General features: G+C 35.8%; 1 protein-coding gene across 1 annotated transcript in view; it reads left to right on the forward strand.

Moving 5' to 3' along the window:
- Positions 1 to 5,643: 5,643 nt before the first annotated feature.
- LOC140135567 (RAB11-binding protein RELCH homolog) overlaps positions 5,644 to 18,247 on the forward strand; it is an 80,247-nt gene continuing 67,643 nt past the window's right edge. Inside the window, exons 1-2 of the mRNA XM_072157106.1 lie at positions 5,644 to 5,993; positions 16,821 to 16,982. Coding sequence (XP_072013207.1) covers positions 5,663 to 5,993; positions 16,821 to 16,982 — 493 coding nt within the window. The 5' untranslated portion in view covers positions 5,644 to 5,662. The remainder of the gene's footprint in view (positions 5,994 to 16,820; positions 16,983 to 18,247) is intronic.

Below are 18,247 nucleotides of genomic sequence, written 5' to 3' on the forward strand. Positions count from 1 at the left end.
GTGAATGGAACGCGAATTTATGCTCGCTTTGAGGCATAAATGTATGTGCAATCAAGCATAACGTTCACGTTCGTGGACCCATTTTTATGGCCCATTATCCCAGGGACCGTAACCCCCTAACCCCAAAGCTACTTTGTAGAACCAAAAAAAGGTCTTTCCAAGAAAATGGTTGTTTGTAGAATTTTAAGGACCATGAGGACTTTTTGGTGAATGCAAAATATAAACGTTATTCAAAATATTCTCATTCTATTTCCAGTAATGAGGATAAGTTATTAAAATTGTCATTAGGTAACTTGGAAATGACAAATTTGGCAAAGGAGGAAAACAGCCGTGGGTTATTGACAAGTTAACACTGCAGTTTTGCCGTTTCGCGCCGTACTGAATCATCATCTACAACGCGTGTTAGGCAATGTTTTTTTTTGGAATGTTATTATTTTTTATGTTTTTTGCTTGCTATCTTCTGAAGATAGCAATTTTGGTCAGCTTCGTCATTTTAACATTTCTTTACAGCTTTGCATTCGGCCTAATGCCGATTTTTCTCTAAGTGCGCAGCCCCGGTCAATGCAGTTTTGCGCCGTACTGAATCATTATCTTATGTTTAATGATTTTTTAATGATTATTATTTTTACTATCTACTGAAGATAGCAATTACGGCGGGTTTATACAAGGCAAAATGTATTTTCTTGCGTACTGAATCATTTTTGTTTTTTGTTTCATTTTGCTTTTTTTTTAAATAAAAAAAATTTTTCCTTCGTGTTCCTGATAATCTCTGTTTTATAAGTGCCGTTTTAAATTTTGGTCAGCTTCGTCATTTTAACATTTCTTTGTAGCTTTGCATTCGGCCTAATGCCGATTTTTCTCTAAGCGCGCAGCCCCGGTCAATGCAGTTTGCCGTTTCTCGCCGTACTGAATCATCATCTACAACGCGTGTTAGGCAATGTTTTTTTTTATTTTTTTTTTAATATTATTATTTTTTTATGTTTTTTGCTTGCTATCTTCTGAAGATAGCAATTTTGGTCAGCTTCGTCATTTTAACATTAGCTTTGCATTCGGCCTAATGCCGATTTTTATTTAAGTGCGCAGCCCCGGTCAATGCAGTTTTGCCGTTTTCGCGCCGTACTGAATCATCATTTACAACGCGCAACGCGTGCTATAAATAGGCAATGTTTTTTTGGAACATTATTATTTTGGAACATTATTATTTTTTATGTTTTTTGCTTGCTATCTTCTGAAGATAGCATTTAGGGCCTACGAAGAAAATAATGAATACCTCCAGCGGAATCTGTTAAAAACATCTTTTCATAAATGATGTATATTTTTTTTCTTAATGTTTAATGATTTTTTTTTATGATTATTATTTTTACTATCTACTGAAGATAGCAATTACGGCGGGTTTATATGTACAAGGCAAAATGTATTTTCTTGCGTACTGAATCATCATTGTTTTTTGTTTTGTTTTGCTTTTGTTTTTGTTTTTTTGTTTCTTATTTTTTCCCTTCGTGTTCCTGATGATAATTTCTGTTTTATAAGTGCCGTTTTCAATTTTGATCAGCTTCGTCATTTTAACATTTCTTTATAGCTTTGCATTCGGCCTAATGCCGATTTTTCTCTAAGCGCGCAGCCCCGGTCAATGCAGTTTTGGCGTTTCGAATCATCATCTACAACACGTGTTAGGCAATGTTTTTTTAACATTATTATTTTTTATGTTTTTTGCTTGCTATCTTCTCAAGATAGCATTTAGGGCCTACGAAGAAAATAAGAAAATAATTAATATACCTCCAGCGGAATCTATTAAAAACATCTTTTCATAAATTATATATTATATATTTTTTCTTTATGTTTAATGATTATTATTTTTACTATCTACTGAAGATGTATTTTCTTGCGTATTGAATCATTATTGTTTTGTTTTGCTTTTGTTTTGTTTTTTGCTTTCTTTTTTGTTTTTTTCGGTTGTTTTTTTTTGTTTCTTTTTTTTTTCCTTCGTGTTCCTGATGATAATTTCTGTTTTATAAGTGCCGTTTTCAATTTTGGTCAGCTTCGTCATTTTAACATTTCTTTATAGCTTTGCCTTCGGCCTAATGCCGATTTTTCTCTAAGCGAGCAGCCCCGGTCAAATATGAAGTTTTGCCGTTTCGCGCCGTTTTTTTTGGTTTTTTTGGAACATTATTATTTTTTATGTTGTTTGCTTGCTATCTTCTGAAGATAGCATTTAGGGCCTACGAAGAAAATAATTAATACCTCCAGCGGAATTTGTTAAAAACATCTTGGAAGACGGATAAAGCCCCTACATGCTACAGTAATGCACCATTAATGGTGTGAGATGTCCATAATAGCCGGTCAAAGGTCAAACTTTAAGTTAAGACTGGCATTTCCGGCCCCGGCTAGGTCCAGATCTGTAACCAGATCTAGTTTGTTTTTTGTTTTGTTTTTTTTCCTTCGTGTTCCTGATAATCTCTATTTTATAAGTGCCGTTTTAAATTTTGGTCAGCTTCGTCATTTTAACATTTCTTTATAGCTTTGCATTCGGCCTAATGCCGATTTTTCTCTAAGCGCGCAGCCCCTGGTCAATGCAGTTTGCCGTTTCGCGCCGTACTGAATCATCATCTACAACGGGTGTTAGGCAATGTTTTTTTTTAATATTATAATTTGTTTATGTTTTTTGCTTGCTATCTTCTGAAGATAGCAATTTTGGTCTTGCTTCGTCATTTTAACATTTCTTAATAGCTTTGCATTCGGCCTAATGTCGATTTTTATTTAAGTTCGCAGCCCTGGTCAATGCAGTTTTGCCGTTTCGTGCCGTACTGAATCATCATTTACAACGCGTGCAAGGCAATGTTTTTTTGGAACATTATTATTTTTTATGTTTTTTGCTTGCCATCTTCTGAAGATAGCATTTAGGGCCTACGAAGAAAATAATTAATACCTCCAGCGGAATTTGTTAAAAACATCTTGGAAGACGGATAAAGCCCCTACATGCTACAGTAATGCACCATTAATGGTGTGAGATGTCCATAATAGCCGGTCAAAGGTCAAACTTTAAGTTAAGACTGGCATTTCCGGCCCCAGCTAGGTCCAGATCTGTAACCAGATCTAGTTTGTTTTTGTTTTGTTTTTTTCCTTCGTGTTCCTGATAATCTCTATTTTATAAGTGCCGTTTTAAATTTTGGTCAGCTTCGTCATTTTAACATTTCTTTATAGCTTTGCATTCGGCCTAATGCCGATTTTTCTCTAAGCGCGCAGCCCCTGGTCAATGCAGTTTGCCGTTTCGCGCCGTACTGAATCATCATCTACAACGGGTGTTAGGCAATGTTTTTTTTAATATTATAATTTGTTTATGTTTTTTGCTTGCTATCTTCTGAAGATAGCAATTTTGGTCAGCTTCGTCATTTTAACATTTCTTAATAGCTTTGCATTCGGCCTAATGTCGATTTTTATTTAAGTTCGCAGCCCTGGTCAATGCAGTTTTGCCGTTTCGTGCCGTACTGAATCATCATTTACAACGCGTGCAAGGCAATGTTTTTTTGGAACATTATTATTTTTTATGTTTTTTGCTTGCCATCTTCTGAAGATAGCATTTAGGGCCTACGAAGAAAATAATTAATACCTCCAGCGGAATTTGTTAAAAACATCTTGGAAGACGGATAAAGCCCCTACATGCTACAGTAATGCCGCACCATTAATGGTGTGAGATGTCCATAATAGCCGGTCAAAGGTCAAACTTTAAGTTAAGACTGGCATTTCCGGCCCCGGCTAGGTCCAGATCTGTAACCAGATCTAGTTTGTTTTTTGTTTTGTTTTTTTTCCTTCGTGTTCCTGATAATCTCTATTTTATAAGTGCCGTTTTAAATTTTGGTCAGCTTCGTCATTTTAACATTTCTTTATAGCTTTGCATTCGGCCTAATGCCGATTTTTCTCTAAGCGCGCAGCCCCTGGTCAATGCAGTTTGCCGTTTCGCGCCGTACTGAATCATCATCTACAACGGGTGTTAGGCAATGTTTTTTTTTAATATTATAATTTGTTTATGTTTTTTGCTTGCTATCTTCTGAAGATAGCAATTTTGGTCAGCTTCGTCATTTTAACATTTCTTAATAGCTTTGCATTCGGCCTAATGTCGATTTTTATTTAAGTTCGCAGCCCTGGTCAATACAGTTTTGCCGTTTCGTGCCGTACTGAATCATCATTTACAACGCGTAGGCAATGTTTTTTTGGAACATTATTATTTTTTATGTTTTTTGCTTGCTATCTTCTGAAGATAGCATTTAGGGCCTACGAAGAAAATAACTAATACCTCCAGCGGAATCTGTTAAAAACATCTTTTCATAAATTATGTACATATATTTTCTTTATGTTTAATGATTTTTGCAATGATTATTATTTTTACTCTCTACTGAATTAAGCAATTACGGCGGGTTTATACAAGTCAAAATGTAATTTCTTGCGTACTGAATTATTATTGTTTTTTGTTTTGTTTTGCTTTTTTTTTTTTTTTTTTTTTTTTTTTTTTTCATGTTCCTAATAATCTCTGCTATATAAGTGCCGTTTTAAATTTTGCGCAGCTTCGTCATTTTAATATTTCTTTACAGCTTTGCATTCGGCCTAATGCCGATTTTTCTCTAAGCGCGCAGCCCCGGTCAATGCAGTTTTGCCGTTTCGTGCCGTACTGAATCATCATATACAACGCGTGTTAGGCAATGTTTTTTGTTTGTTTGTTTTTTTGGGATATTATTATTTTTTATGTTTTTTGCTTGCTATCATCTGAAGATAGCAATGTTGGTCAGCTTCGTCATTTTAACATTTCTATATAGCTTTGCATTCGGCCTCATGCCGATTTTTCTCTAAGCGCACAGCCCCGGTCAATGCGGTTTTGTGTTTGTGAAACATTATTATTTTTTCATGTTTTTTGCTTGCTAAATTGTGATTTCTTCCTCAAAAAGGAGAAAGGTTTTACCAGACTTAAAATAGCTTTATTCTGCACTTCGAAAGATGAGAATGGTAACAGCATGATTTATAGAGAGATACTATACCGTAAAAGAAATGGCTTTATATTATCAGCTGTTGGATCATCACAACAACACCAAGCTTTGATAAAGTCAGTGGCTCACTGACGAAACTGTCAGCAAGAAAAACTAGTAAGTTTTCTTCAAACTGGTTTTGACAAAAGAAAAACTCTCTTAATGAACATTATTATCTGTTTAAAAAGATATTTTATATGACTCTTGAATCTTGAATCTTGAATCTTGAATTGTATACTCCAGAAGAAGCTGAAAACTTGTCCAAGGAGTTGTGCTGTGCTGACGTGCTAATCGTGCTCAAAAATATACTTTGAGGGGGTGCAAGTAAAAAACCACTGAGCACTATAGTCAAAAACTTCGCTTTCCAATCAATTTGAAAGATACCGTGATCGTGAGTGGGTACCAGGCAGCACCAATCCATCGGCACCATGCCCTACCAAACTTGGCACCAAAGCGGCACCAAAAAGCCCTGCCAAAAAGGGCTGTGCAAAAAGGGCGTCGCAAAAGTGTCATATAGCGCCACCTGTCGTTGTCCCACTTCGCTTGTTTTTCTTTTTAGCTGGTTCTCAAAAAACAAAACCCTCATAACACGCTATATATCGGTGATTATTACAAACCGCGAACAGTTTATAAGCATAGGTGGAATCATGGCGGACACTGCATACAATCCGTTTATGCAGGATGATGAGGAAGGGATCGAAGATAGCATCGTTGCTGCAGCTGAAAATCCATCAGAGCCGACACCAACGGAATCTCCATCCCCTGCTCCTTCAAAGGAATCATCTCCTGTAAAAGAGGAGCCATCCTACGATGCAATAGCGGCCAAGCTATTGAAAGACCACCTTGCGTTGACTGCACTTGAATTACATGTAGAGTTAGTTGAGAGTGGGAGGGAGCTACCTCGACTTAGGGATTATTTTTCGAATCCTGGCAATTTTGAGAGACAAGTGGAGAAGGAATCACAGCTTCAGCCACTGCGTAAGTATACATCACTGATACATCTTGTCAATATCCTCAAGACCTTACCCAGTACATGAGTAAGCTTAAAAATGAAGAAGTAGCATTTCACATGACCAACCAAATTTGCTTCTGTTTATTTTCATGGCTGTTTTGTTTACATAAATCTTATTTTATATTTACATACATGTACAGTCTACAAATGTACTGACTACACTGTATTACTTTATCTTATAGGCCAAATAAAAAAAATAAACATGTTTCACGTCCCCTCCCTCTTCCTTTTTTGAAAGTTTCTTCAATTTTATTTTTATTTTTTGAAATTCAGTTATAACTTTTCAAATTATGTCTAGGAAGTAGAGATGCTTTCTATAGCCTTGCTAATAATTATACAAGAAACACTTTTATAAGGTTTTGTGATAGTTTAGAGGGGGCTTATCTCTCAGAACAAGAAATAAAAAGAGGCCTCCTCCTTTTTCCAGGCATTATTGTATACGCTAAAACAACTCTAATTATGGGTATTTACACTGATTTTGCGATAAAAAATAAAAAGCCCCCTTTTCCTCCTTTTTTTTCTTCAAAAACCCGGATGTGAAACATGTTTTTATTTTACTTGGCCTTACACTGTATTACTTCTTCTTCGATTGAGTCGGCATACTCAGACTAGATGCTTTAATATATTACGAAATGGAGTATGAAGCTCAAATTTTCAGGATTTTACTTTCTTATCAATATCTACCACCACACAGAAAAAGAAAAAAATTGAAGAGGTGCTGCGGTGCACATCCCTGGAGTTGACATGAATGGCTCACTAGCTATTTTGGGCCATTTTTTGCCCTGTATAACAATCACAATCAAATGGGTGAAAATTGAAAATAAATTGTCTTATTCTAAGGCTAAATTTTGGTTTAGAAAATGTAAATCAGGGTTTTTTTTTGCTTTACAAATTACACTGCAAGATTCTCATCTGTGTGACGCCGATGTCACCGCAATGTCACTCCATCGGAAGCTACACCTCGGTTTTCCATATCGCCGGTCCGAAATAGCCGGGTAGCCAGCCCCCTAGGTTTCTACAGAGTGACTTCGCGGCGCGGTGAGAGAGCGCACCACCAATGATTGCGCCATTGGATTACACAGGAAATACGCGTTTGGATGGCGTTTTGTCACTGCAAAAGCGTAATATAGATAAAAGTTTGGTATCAAATTAAAGCTTATCACGTGTAGAATATTATTCTTTTAACAGAATATATTGGTGACCATCTACTTTTTTTTTTTTTTTGCCGCAAAGAAAACAACGTGCAAATTTAACCCTAAAAAAATCACTCAATTTTTGAAACCGGACATTGTCCAAATTCGCGCCAAAACTCCATCTCTGAAATAAAACATTGGGACTTTTTCTCATATTTTGTCATGTAGACACTTGTCGGAAGCAAATGAGCTGAAGATGGGCAAATTTTGGCTATACGTTTTGAAAATAAAGCCGCAACAAGCTCAAATAAGCGGTGGACTATTTTAACCGAATTTCACTGGTACATAAATCGTGGAGTGCTTTGGTGGTGCGCCCTCTTATAAACGTCAATAGTTATCAAAATCCAATTTTTCACATTTTTAAGTAAACTAGAGACAGTTTCTAGTCATTTCCCAAGATTTCATCCCTCTACGACTTTCCGTTCGGAAGAAATGGTGCTCTAAATATCAGTTCCGAATCACCAAAAGACCCAAATTTCAACGTGTTTATCAACATGCAGAAGTTTGAAGAGGTTGGACATAAAATTGAATGTTTTATGCAAAAAGATACTCTTTAATTTTTATTTTTTTAATTGTGAAAAGTACTTTATGTGTGTACAAATATTTTTAATACCTTAAATATAGGCCTATTTACATAATTGAGTCAAATTACCCCCCCTCTCGTTCTCTGCCTTCAAACTAGGCCTACTGATTTTGGCATTTTAAGCAAAAATACAAGTTTTATACGTTATTCTGATTTGGTATAAATCTATAGCAAAAGCGCTCATATAAGTAGATTTTTGATGCTTTTCTTAACGTCAGAGACCTGTATTTTTGGATAAATAAAAAAACATTATTGCTAAAACTAATCACAAATGTTATTTCAAGCATTTGCGAATGAAATAAAATGATTTATTAAGACTTCTGCCCTTATTCTATGTTTTTTTGTAAAAATGCGCGTACATAGCAACACACTTTAAAAGCCGCTTATAAGAGAGCGCACCACCAATGATTGCGCCATTGGATTACACAGGGAAATACTCACGTTTGGATGGCGTTTTGTCACTGCAAAAAAGCGTAATATAGATAAAAAGTTTGGTATCAAATTAAAGCTTATCACGTGTAGAATATTATTCTTTTAACAGAATATATTGGTGACCATCTACTTTTTTTTGCTATTTGGCGCAAAGAAAAAACGTGCAAATTTAACCCTAAAAAATCACTCAATTTTTGAAACCGGACATTGTCCAAATTTTCTCCAAAACTCCATCTCTGAAATAAAACATTGGGACTTTTTCTCATATTTTGTCATGTAGACACTTGTCGGAAGCAAATGAGCTGAAGATGGGCAAATTTTGGCTATACGTTTTGAAAATAAAGCCGCAACAAGCTCAAATAAGCGGTGGACTATTTTAACCGAATTTCACTGGTACATAAATCGTGGAGTGCTTTGGTGGTGCGCCCTCGTGACTTCGCAGGAGAGTCACACCGGTGTGACTACGCGACTGGGCCTGGGTGCTCAGTACCGGCGTTTTGGGTTGCCGGTTTTGCTTTTATTGCCATATTTTTTATATTCTCTTGATTTATTCAAATAAAATTCTTTATTTCTTGCTTTTTTTAGGGGATTAGGGAGGGGAAATTGCAAACTGGACTTTAAAAATAAGGGAAATATTAGATGAATAAAATAAACTTGTTAGTAAAAGAAATAAACATGATCAGGAAACAAAGTATAATTCAATAAACTAGGCCTAATGATGAATAAAATACATTTTTTTAATTGGTGGTTATTTGAATAACTAAATAAATAAAAAATTAAGAAATAAATAAACTGGAAGAAACCAATAAAACGAAGAATGGAAGAAACAAAGAAACACTTCGAAAGAAAACAACTTGAGAAAAATTGCAAATAAAGAAGTTAAAAGTAGGAATATTATAAGAAGCATGTAGGCCTATTGATGAATTAAAATATTAAATGTGTAAAATAAATAAATAATTATAACAATAATAATTCATAACAAGCATTAATATTTGTGTGATAAAAAACAAGACACAATTTCAAACAAACACTGCAATAGGCCTATATTGATGTGACACCGATTTATAGGCATAATTTGATAACGTAAAAAAATCAACATGAAAAACGAATCAAACTAATACTAGGCCTATAAAAACACCATTTTGAAAAACGGAAAAAGAAAATAGCACAAGCCAAAGTTTTGCATAAACTTACGGCAGTAAAAGTATAAATTTGCAGTATAGGGTCACATGTCATATGGTGGGGCACATTTGCGTTACAAACACTGATTTTGATCATTTGTCTTCATTTTCACTTAAATTGATACATGTCTAAAACTATACATCTCACACCAACAAAACTATACATTTTTGGAAAGCTAATGTTCCAAGGAATCCAACAATGCAAAATTGATGTTGGTATACAGGGTGTGTAAGAAAATATATAGGGTGATATCATGAAAAAAAATAATTTTACTAGAAAATTGATAATTTATTGCATTTGCTACTGATATGGAATACCTCTAATGTAATCTAATTTTGTGGCAGGCAACACTATGAGCTTTAATAAAATGTGTACTTTTACTATGTTATGATTGGCCAAAGTGGTGATACAGGGTGTGAAAATGTACGTAACTACGCACAAATGTTGATTACATTTTTGAAAATATTTTCTTTAGAGTGTATCCTACATTTATTTTAACTGCATATTTGGATTCCCTGGGTAAAATGCTTTCCAAAAATGTATACTTTTCCTATCTTAGGGTGTATAATTCTCAAGTAACAACAATTTAAAGCCAAAAGCATGTTGTGACTGAAAATCTTGGCATTTGTGTGTAGTGAATAGGGAAAAATTGTGGGTCTTGTGACTTGCAGTTCTCAGTGAGTACTTGAAAACATGAAATAGATCAAACTACCGGTAATAGTTAAATATGAATAATGAATGAACAAGCTTTGATTTGAGATAATGATTTGCATGTATAGCACAGAATTTGGCAATGATAAAATTTAAAATTCAAAAAGATATCATGTTTCCACAACATTTCTCATAGAGATTGCACATACTCCTCTACCGCTTATCCTCTACCGCTTATCCTCCAGGTTTATCCTCGTTAACATTTTAATATTGTTCACTAATTAAACAAATGATAATTTCAAATTGTGAAACATATTTGAAAAGTAGAATAATCAAGCTGTATAATGAGCCCAAACTTTATACAATTGGACAAAGAATAGCTCTGTACCAACAAGTTAAATCTGGAAGAGGAGAGAAAAATGTAACGCCTCCCACTATTTTGGGGTCCCACCATATGACACATGACCATAGACCTTTCAGGTAAGTGACAAGAAGTAAAACAAAATGCATGCTAGGCCTATAAATCAATTTTAAATATAACAGAAAAATTCTTGCTTCAAAATAAGTAAAGTTTTGGCAAATCAAAATGTATCAATTGAAAATGCTAGGCCTATAATAGGCATACTTTGTGAACTTCGGCTGAAAATTAATATCTCTTTTAAAACATTTAAAAACAATTCGTTTTAAATAAAAAAAAGTTTCATTAGGCCTATATAACGTTATCATGCAAAATATGAAAAATAGGCCTAATTTGATAGCAAAACATCATCTAGGCCTAACCACTGAAGTAAACAAAGCAATATAAGTTTTGTGAGAAAACAAGCAAACAAATAAACAAAATAAAAACGTTTGAAATGAAGCAAACAAATAAACCAAGAACAAGAACTGCAAATAAAACACACAAAGTTGATGAGATTATTAAACAGGCAGCACGAAAAGAATAAAAATATTATAAAAGAGAACAATAAATAAATGAAACCAAATGAATCGGAAGTCTCACTGTTGAAATATAAATGATAAAGAATGCAAAAGCACGATAAAAAAACCCAAAGACGACAGTAGAACCACAGACCCACTGTACAGCATGCATCAATCAATTAATTATAAAACTAAACTCATTCCATTCATGAGCGTATACAAGCAGTAAACAAGCATGATGTACGCGTATTTGTCATCATCAGCGCGTATTAGGTAGATATACGCGCGCGTCCCCAGAGTGTTCATAACTCATAACAGGGTTCGGTCAACGACCTTTCGGCAGCGTAGTCACCTTGAAGTTCGCCGACTGGGCACCGAGCAGGCGACGCATGGGGCACTGGCTACGGAAGTCACTTTGATGTGACTACAAGATGTGGACCACTGTCGGAATCTAGTCGGTGGTGTACATCATGAGTCGCCGATGCGGCATCGAGCAGGTAACACTTTGGATGCTAGCAGTTGTAGTCACTACGTGATGACACTGCTGCATAGTACCCTACTGCCTTGTTTCCGATGTAGTCACTCTCCTGTAGTGACTCTGTCGGCCATTATAGGGTAGGTTATTCTGGAGTGACGGCGGTGGTGACTTCAGAGTTCCAGTGTGATGTAGTCACTCTGTCGCCAGGAATTTTGCAGTGTATGTCAAATTCCACTTCTTTCTGCTTTGTAACTTTTACGATGGAAAATTCCGATAAGGTTATTGCAATATCGCAAACAGAGACTGGGTATGGCCGTGATTGGCAATTCTTAGATCGATATTATATAGGGCTTATGCTGGTGAACAGGGCATAGGAAAAATATTTCCTGTCTGGGAACTTAAACTATGTTGCTTTAAATTTTCTTTGAAATTCATGGCGCTTACCGCTCGCCCTTAACGATCCTTGGGGTCCAGGGGCTCAAAAGCCTAAGAAACTCATGGATTTTAGACTTTTTAAAGTAAGAAATCACCATGAGAGCCCCCCCCCCCCCCCGCAGGGGTCGAGCCCAGGTGATTTTAGCAGATTTAGCACCCCAAAAGAGGCCATTTGTGACATAAAAAATGCATATATCTACGTTAAAAGTAATTCTTGACCTGTTTCGGACGTTTTTGAAAAAAATGCTTCCTTCATCCTAAAGTGGTTTTAAATGTTCAGTTTCCTATACTTTTGTACATGAGAGGCATTCTTCAAAGTTTTTTCTTTGCCTAATAACATGGCCTACATGGCTGAAATTGATATATTTAATGCACAATATAAAAACGATGATTCATAAAATTGTTGACACCCCCCTCTTCAGGTATGTGGGAGGGGGCCCCCATGTGGGGGGGGGTACTAATGTGCATGAAGAATGCATTGTAAAGAGTAATGTGTAAAATACGCTACATTTTATGCTCTACAATACAACAATGAACAAGAGTTGAGTGTTGGACTTCCTCGATCTTCAGAATTATCTTGTGGGATTCATTTCCGACATGGTCAACTAATTATAGCATAAATTTTAATAACATGTTTTTTCTGGCCTTACACAAACTCTAACCCATCTCACAAACCTTACTATAAATATACAACCCCAACCAAGCCTAACACCCTTGCCCAACCTCCAAAAGAGAATTAGGGGTGAAATTGATTTCACCCAAAATCGGACCTACATGTATAGCATGTTTAGTATTATTAAATGCATGAATATATAAAGTTTCAATGACTTTATTTAGCCTCATCTCATCAAAATAGCTATTTTTATGGAGAAAGCTTTCACATAATTTTGGAAATTTAGAAAAAAATCTAAAATTCTGAAAATACAAAAAAAAACATGTATGTAAGTGCATAAGCTTTTTTCTTCTGGGTAAGAATTTTTTTCTTGCATGCAACAGCCTTTTTCTTGCAGGTTAGAAATTTGATAAATAGGTTCATGCATGCATTTTGTATGATGAGTTGATGACCTATTTATCAAATTTCTACCCTGCAATAAAAAAGCTGTTGCATGTAAGAACAAAATTCTTACCCAGAAGAAAAAAGCTTTTGCACTTAAATGTCTTTTTTTTGTATTTCCAAAATTATGTGAAAGGTTTGTCTTTTATTTTGTTAGCAATAAAAATAACAATTTCCATGAAAATTAAAACGAGGCCAATTTAAAATAATTAAAACGTTATAAACACATTCATGCAATGCATTTAAAAACATTAAATATAGGTCAGATTTTCTGTCATTTTCAGGTGAAATCAATTTCTACCTTAGAATTCCCTTTTGGGGGTAAGGGCAAGGGTTTGGGTTATGTTAAAGGTTAGTTGGGCTTGGTTGGTTTGAATACATGCAGTAAGGTTTGTGGGTGTGTAGGAAAACATTTCAAAAAAACTTTGAAAAAATTAAAAGCAAAAAAAAAAAAAAAAAAAAAAAAAAAAAAAAGGATTATAGGATTTTTTTTTTTTTTCAATTTTTTTTTTCTGTGACCTCAATTTTTTTTTCTGGGAACGGCGCGGCCGCGTTACCGTGGATTTCGAGGGCCTGCTGGTGAAATGATAGTTTATTAACTTTATATCACTTTATTATGTTGAATTTTGAAGCCGATGAAGTCCATAAAAATATTTTTTTCATTAATTTGACTTTTTTTTTGCCTGTACGATTTCCGTCATTTTGATTTTATTATTCTTTATTCAAAATGTTGAAATAATATTAGTAATAACTGACAGTAAGGGTTGCTGTCCATTTTAGGTTGAAATAACAAGGTTAAGTGAAAGAAACCCTGGCCATTTAACAGCAGTTCTATGGGAGGACATATTATCTGTTATCAACTTTGCTCTGTTGACCTACAAAGACAACAAATTTGGCTGATCCATTTAGGTGCAAGTGGTGAGATGTGTAAACATTAAAAATATGCAAAAAAATCAGGTTTGAAAAAAATTAACCAATTTCATATTATAAGATCGTACATTATGGCTTTTTTTACTTTTTTCTCTTTTCAGCAAAACTGCCTTTTCCGTGTTTCTTCCTGAATTCCGAGATTTTCATGGAAAACCATAACGCTGAAGACTTCTATTTAAATGTACAGAGCATTTGAGGGGTAAAGCTAACTGAAGGGTAAAAAACCCACAAACCCTGATGTAAATTGATTTCAATTTGTTAGCAAATATCTTAAAGTTTAAATACTCTGTACTAAAATTAGATGAACAAAGAAACCTTTTACTCCTTAAATAAAAGAAATTTAGTTTCAATAAATATAACATATACATCACCTGTCTTTAATATAATAGAGACATAATTCTGTGCACAGTCCACTTCACTACATCTTCTAAATTGATGTATTTATATATTTGTTTCATTAGTTTGTATCCCCATCAAATCAGTCCAACATGTACACAATCCAATTCTCCTTTTCCACAGTCATACATGCACCATGTTCAGACAGCCACTTTCGTCAGTAGAGGTGGAACATTTAGAAAATGACATGAAGCAAGGTTCTTGATGTCATATGGGTCCAGGCAGTAAGCGTAGCCAGCGGGGCAGGTGGGGCAGAGTGCCCCCTGACAAAAAATAAAGAAAAAGTGCCCCTCTGACAAAAAATGTAGAGAAAATCAGGAGGGCAAAGGAAAAGAAAAAGGGCAAGGAGCCCCTTTTCTAGCAAAATTCAGGGCCAAAATAGTGTAAAATACAAAACTTTTCCAGCTTCTGCACAAATTATAACAATAAAGCCCTTTTTAGCGGATAATGGGCGAAAATAGTGTAAAATACCATTTTTTTGCGCTTACTGCACACACATCATCTCAATAAGGCCCTTTTCGGAAAGCTCGAAGACATACAGTCTCTATGTATTGTATGATGCAACTGCAATTTTTCTTGTCTGTGCCCCCAAAATTTTATTTTGCCCCCCCTGACCAAGAAAGCTGGCTACGCCCCTGGGTCCAGGAAAGCAGACTAGTAGTATGATGAGTAAATTGATTCAGTATCTAGTCAAGAAGAAGATATTTTACTCTTCCCACAATGCATCTCTTCCAATTCAATTTTTTATACTAGTTTGATATAGTGCTACATGGGTTGATAATGACAAAAAGTAACTCAATGAGCGGAGCACATCCAGATCTTGCAAAATATGTTATTTCATGACATTGACACTTGTTTTGGCCAGTCTATTCTCAAGAATCTCAACATGAAAACAAAGGGAACCTGTACTAAGTTACCTGTACAAATATGCTTAGTGTCATATAATATAGTGATGCGATGTGTCATGTTGCAAAGGATTCTGGGAAGTGTAAGATATCATCTCTGGTCCAGCCTGCAGGCCATGCATCCATGTAGCAGTCATGAGTACTTCAATATTTAATGATACGATACAGTTGATACCTTACATGTATTAGTCCAATTTACTGGATAGGGCATCTCGTTGCTATACATACTATGTAGCTATCAATGACACCATGCATCTTGTGAGAAACCTTGCACTGAATACAAAATTAATAATATCTAGATTTAAGGGGGTACTACAATTGGCCAATTTTGTGCCTATTTTTGCATTTAAAAATTGGGCAGGGGTGTAGTACCCCCTTAATATGAAATAATGAAACTATAAAACAGGATGTAATGACACAGAATTGTATCAAATTAATCCCCTGAGCTTTACCTGCCGATCTAACATTGCCTCTGATTGGTCAATTACATGATATTTTCACTCTAATCACCAATCAGAATGGAGCTTTGCAAATAATTCATCCCAATTATTTTGCGTGGTGAAATTAGAACAATGTTGCTAATTGGTAATGAAAACGGTAGGTAGTTCTCATGAAGACTTATAAAAAAAAATTAATTTTGGCTAGCGAACACAGCAGAATGATGTATGAAATACCAAGTCTCCATCTGTCTGTCTGTTTGGATAAATTTCCATACATGCACAGGATTACATACTAGGGTGGGGGGAGGGGGCAATGTGAATGTCTCTATTCCCCCAACTGAAACCAAACTCAGACACACATCTACTTGTTAAGAATGAGTTCTTACTTTTTGCTGGCTGACCGAGGAGACCTTGCACACCCGAAGCTAGGCTCCAAATTGTGGACCCACTTTATTCTTTACTATCCAACCAAGAGCAGGCTTAACACTTTCAAACGAAACATAATATTATGCATTTTATTGTTGTTATGCCTCCACCGGAGGTATTATGTTTCCTGGTTGTCTGTCCGGGTGTCTGTCCGTCCGTCCGTCATTCCGTCCATCCGTCTGTCCTTCATTCTGTCCATTCGAGGTTGCAAGTGCAATTTCTCGGAACTGGTAAGGCGCATAATGATGCGATTTGGTGGAGCGGTGGCAATTGGCGGTCTACAAATTCCAGTAGGTTTTTTGTCGCCAAATGTGGTAATTAAGTAGCTAATTTGCATAATTTATGCTTATCAAGCAAAATAACCATGTGAACACAGAACAGATTATCTGGAGATCTGTATGGGTTACAGTAATGTGACTTGGTTCTTGACTTAATTGGATTTTTTGCGCAAAATATATACTAAACACAAGGTCATTGTAGTGGACCCGTCAAAAAGGAAATAAAATATATCATGGGCCCTTAAAACTTGAGAAAAGGATCCCTTATAGTGGGCCCATGAAAAATAAAGAAAGGAGCCTTAGTTGGCCCATATAATTTGCTTTTGTGGGCCATTAAGGTATGGTTTCATTATTTTTTATGGCCCCTAGGACCCCTGGTCCAGGGTAACTCACCCCCTTAACCTCACTTGTCGGCGGCACTGCAGTTATATATATATATATATTGGCTGTATAAAATTCATAATATGAAATGTGTTCCACTTTATTTTGTAGATCGTACTTCAAGCGAGACCACATTTGATTCCTTGGACCTGGCACGGTATTCAGATGATGGCGCCAACCAGGCAGATGAACGACACGCTGTATTGGAGTTTGAGCTACGCAAGGCACGGGAGACCATCAAGTCACTACGAGCTAACCTGACAGAAGCAGCAGGTATGATACAAGGATTTGTTTGTTAATTTGTTCCATTTCTTCACAACATTAACCCCAACCCTACCCGTGTAGAGTAGGGCTAGTGCATGATATGCATTGCGTTGGTTAGTCATGTCATTTATAAACATAAACAATGTGATCAAAACAAATACAAAGATTGTTCTTTTGTCTCTTTTATGATCAAAGCAATCTGAAACGACACAGTTCAGGTTTAAACTGAAACAAGTTCTAGTTTAACCCTAACCGAACCGAGTCTCACTAAAGCTCACTATTAAAACCACACTGGGCGTGCATGCATTCCATGTGATGCGATTGTGCAATCATCCTAAGTCATATATACCCAGGGAACCTCTGGCCGGGCCAGCATAACCCCTGTGGCTACAGGTCCGTGATCTTCTGTGTGGCATGCAAGGGGTCAGAGGTTTGAATCCCGGGGGAATCAAGTGACTTCTTTGTTCATCTTCTCTCCTTTTTGGTTTCTTCTTCCCTTCCGATAGCAAAAATAATAACAAAAAAACAACAACATGGGTTCGGTTAGACAATTGTCATGTGAAAGCCGAGTTGAAAGATGATAGACAGTAAAGTGTATTACATTGCATTGACAGATGAGAATGGCTCACCAAGAAACCATTTGTTTTAAAATCAAATTGTTGTCTTCCATTTTTTCCAAATAAATAAAACACCTTCAGAACATGGTGTGGGAGTGATCTGGCATTTGCCTTCAGCAGATGTTCTGGACAATTTAGTGCAAATTGAATGGAACATGATATTGCAATCTCACAAGGTGCATTAGGAAATTAGTTCCTGGAAGAGGTTCTGCTTGATGCTTTCAGTTTGACTGACGATGGGTACACATGATGGTTTCAATTAGGGGTACTATTCAAGAAATATCCGCAGAATTTTTGAGGACATAATTTTTCTGGACAAATTTTTTGCGATTGTCCACATTTGTACAATCATTGAATGACCTTAGAAAATAAGGGTACAAAAACTCATACTCTGCAACTTGAGGTCAAACTTTGCACTATGAGTGTTTAAGGTTGTTGAACTATGCAATTGGGATGAGGCCATTGTGGTCCATAGTGCTTTAATAACCTTTTGGCTGGTTTCTTGATGAAGAGTGATGATAAGATCCAGATGCACTTTTGGTGTTTCACTCTTTCTGAAAGTATTCCTAGAATTGCTCTCGATCAAATGATGAAAAAGATAATAAGGCAGAAACTCCAAAGAATGTAAACAGGTCTGTAGCTAGGATTTTTTTTTGT

Source organism: Amphiura filiformis, chromosome 16, assembly GCF_039555335.1.
Source record: "Amphiura filiformis chromosome 16, Afil_fr2py, whole genome shotgun sequence".
NCBI classification, from domain to species: Eukaryota; Metazoa; Echinodermata; class Ophiuroidea; order Amphilepidida; family Amphiuridae; genus Amphiura; species Amphiura filiformis.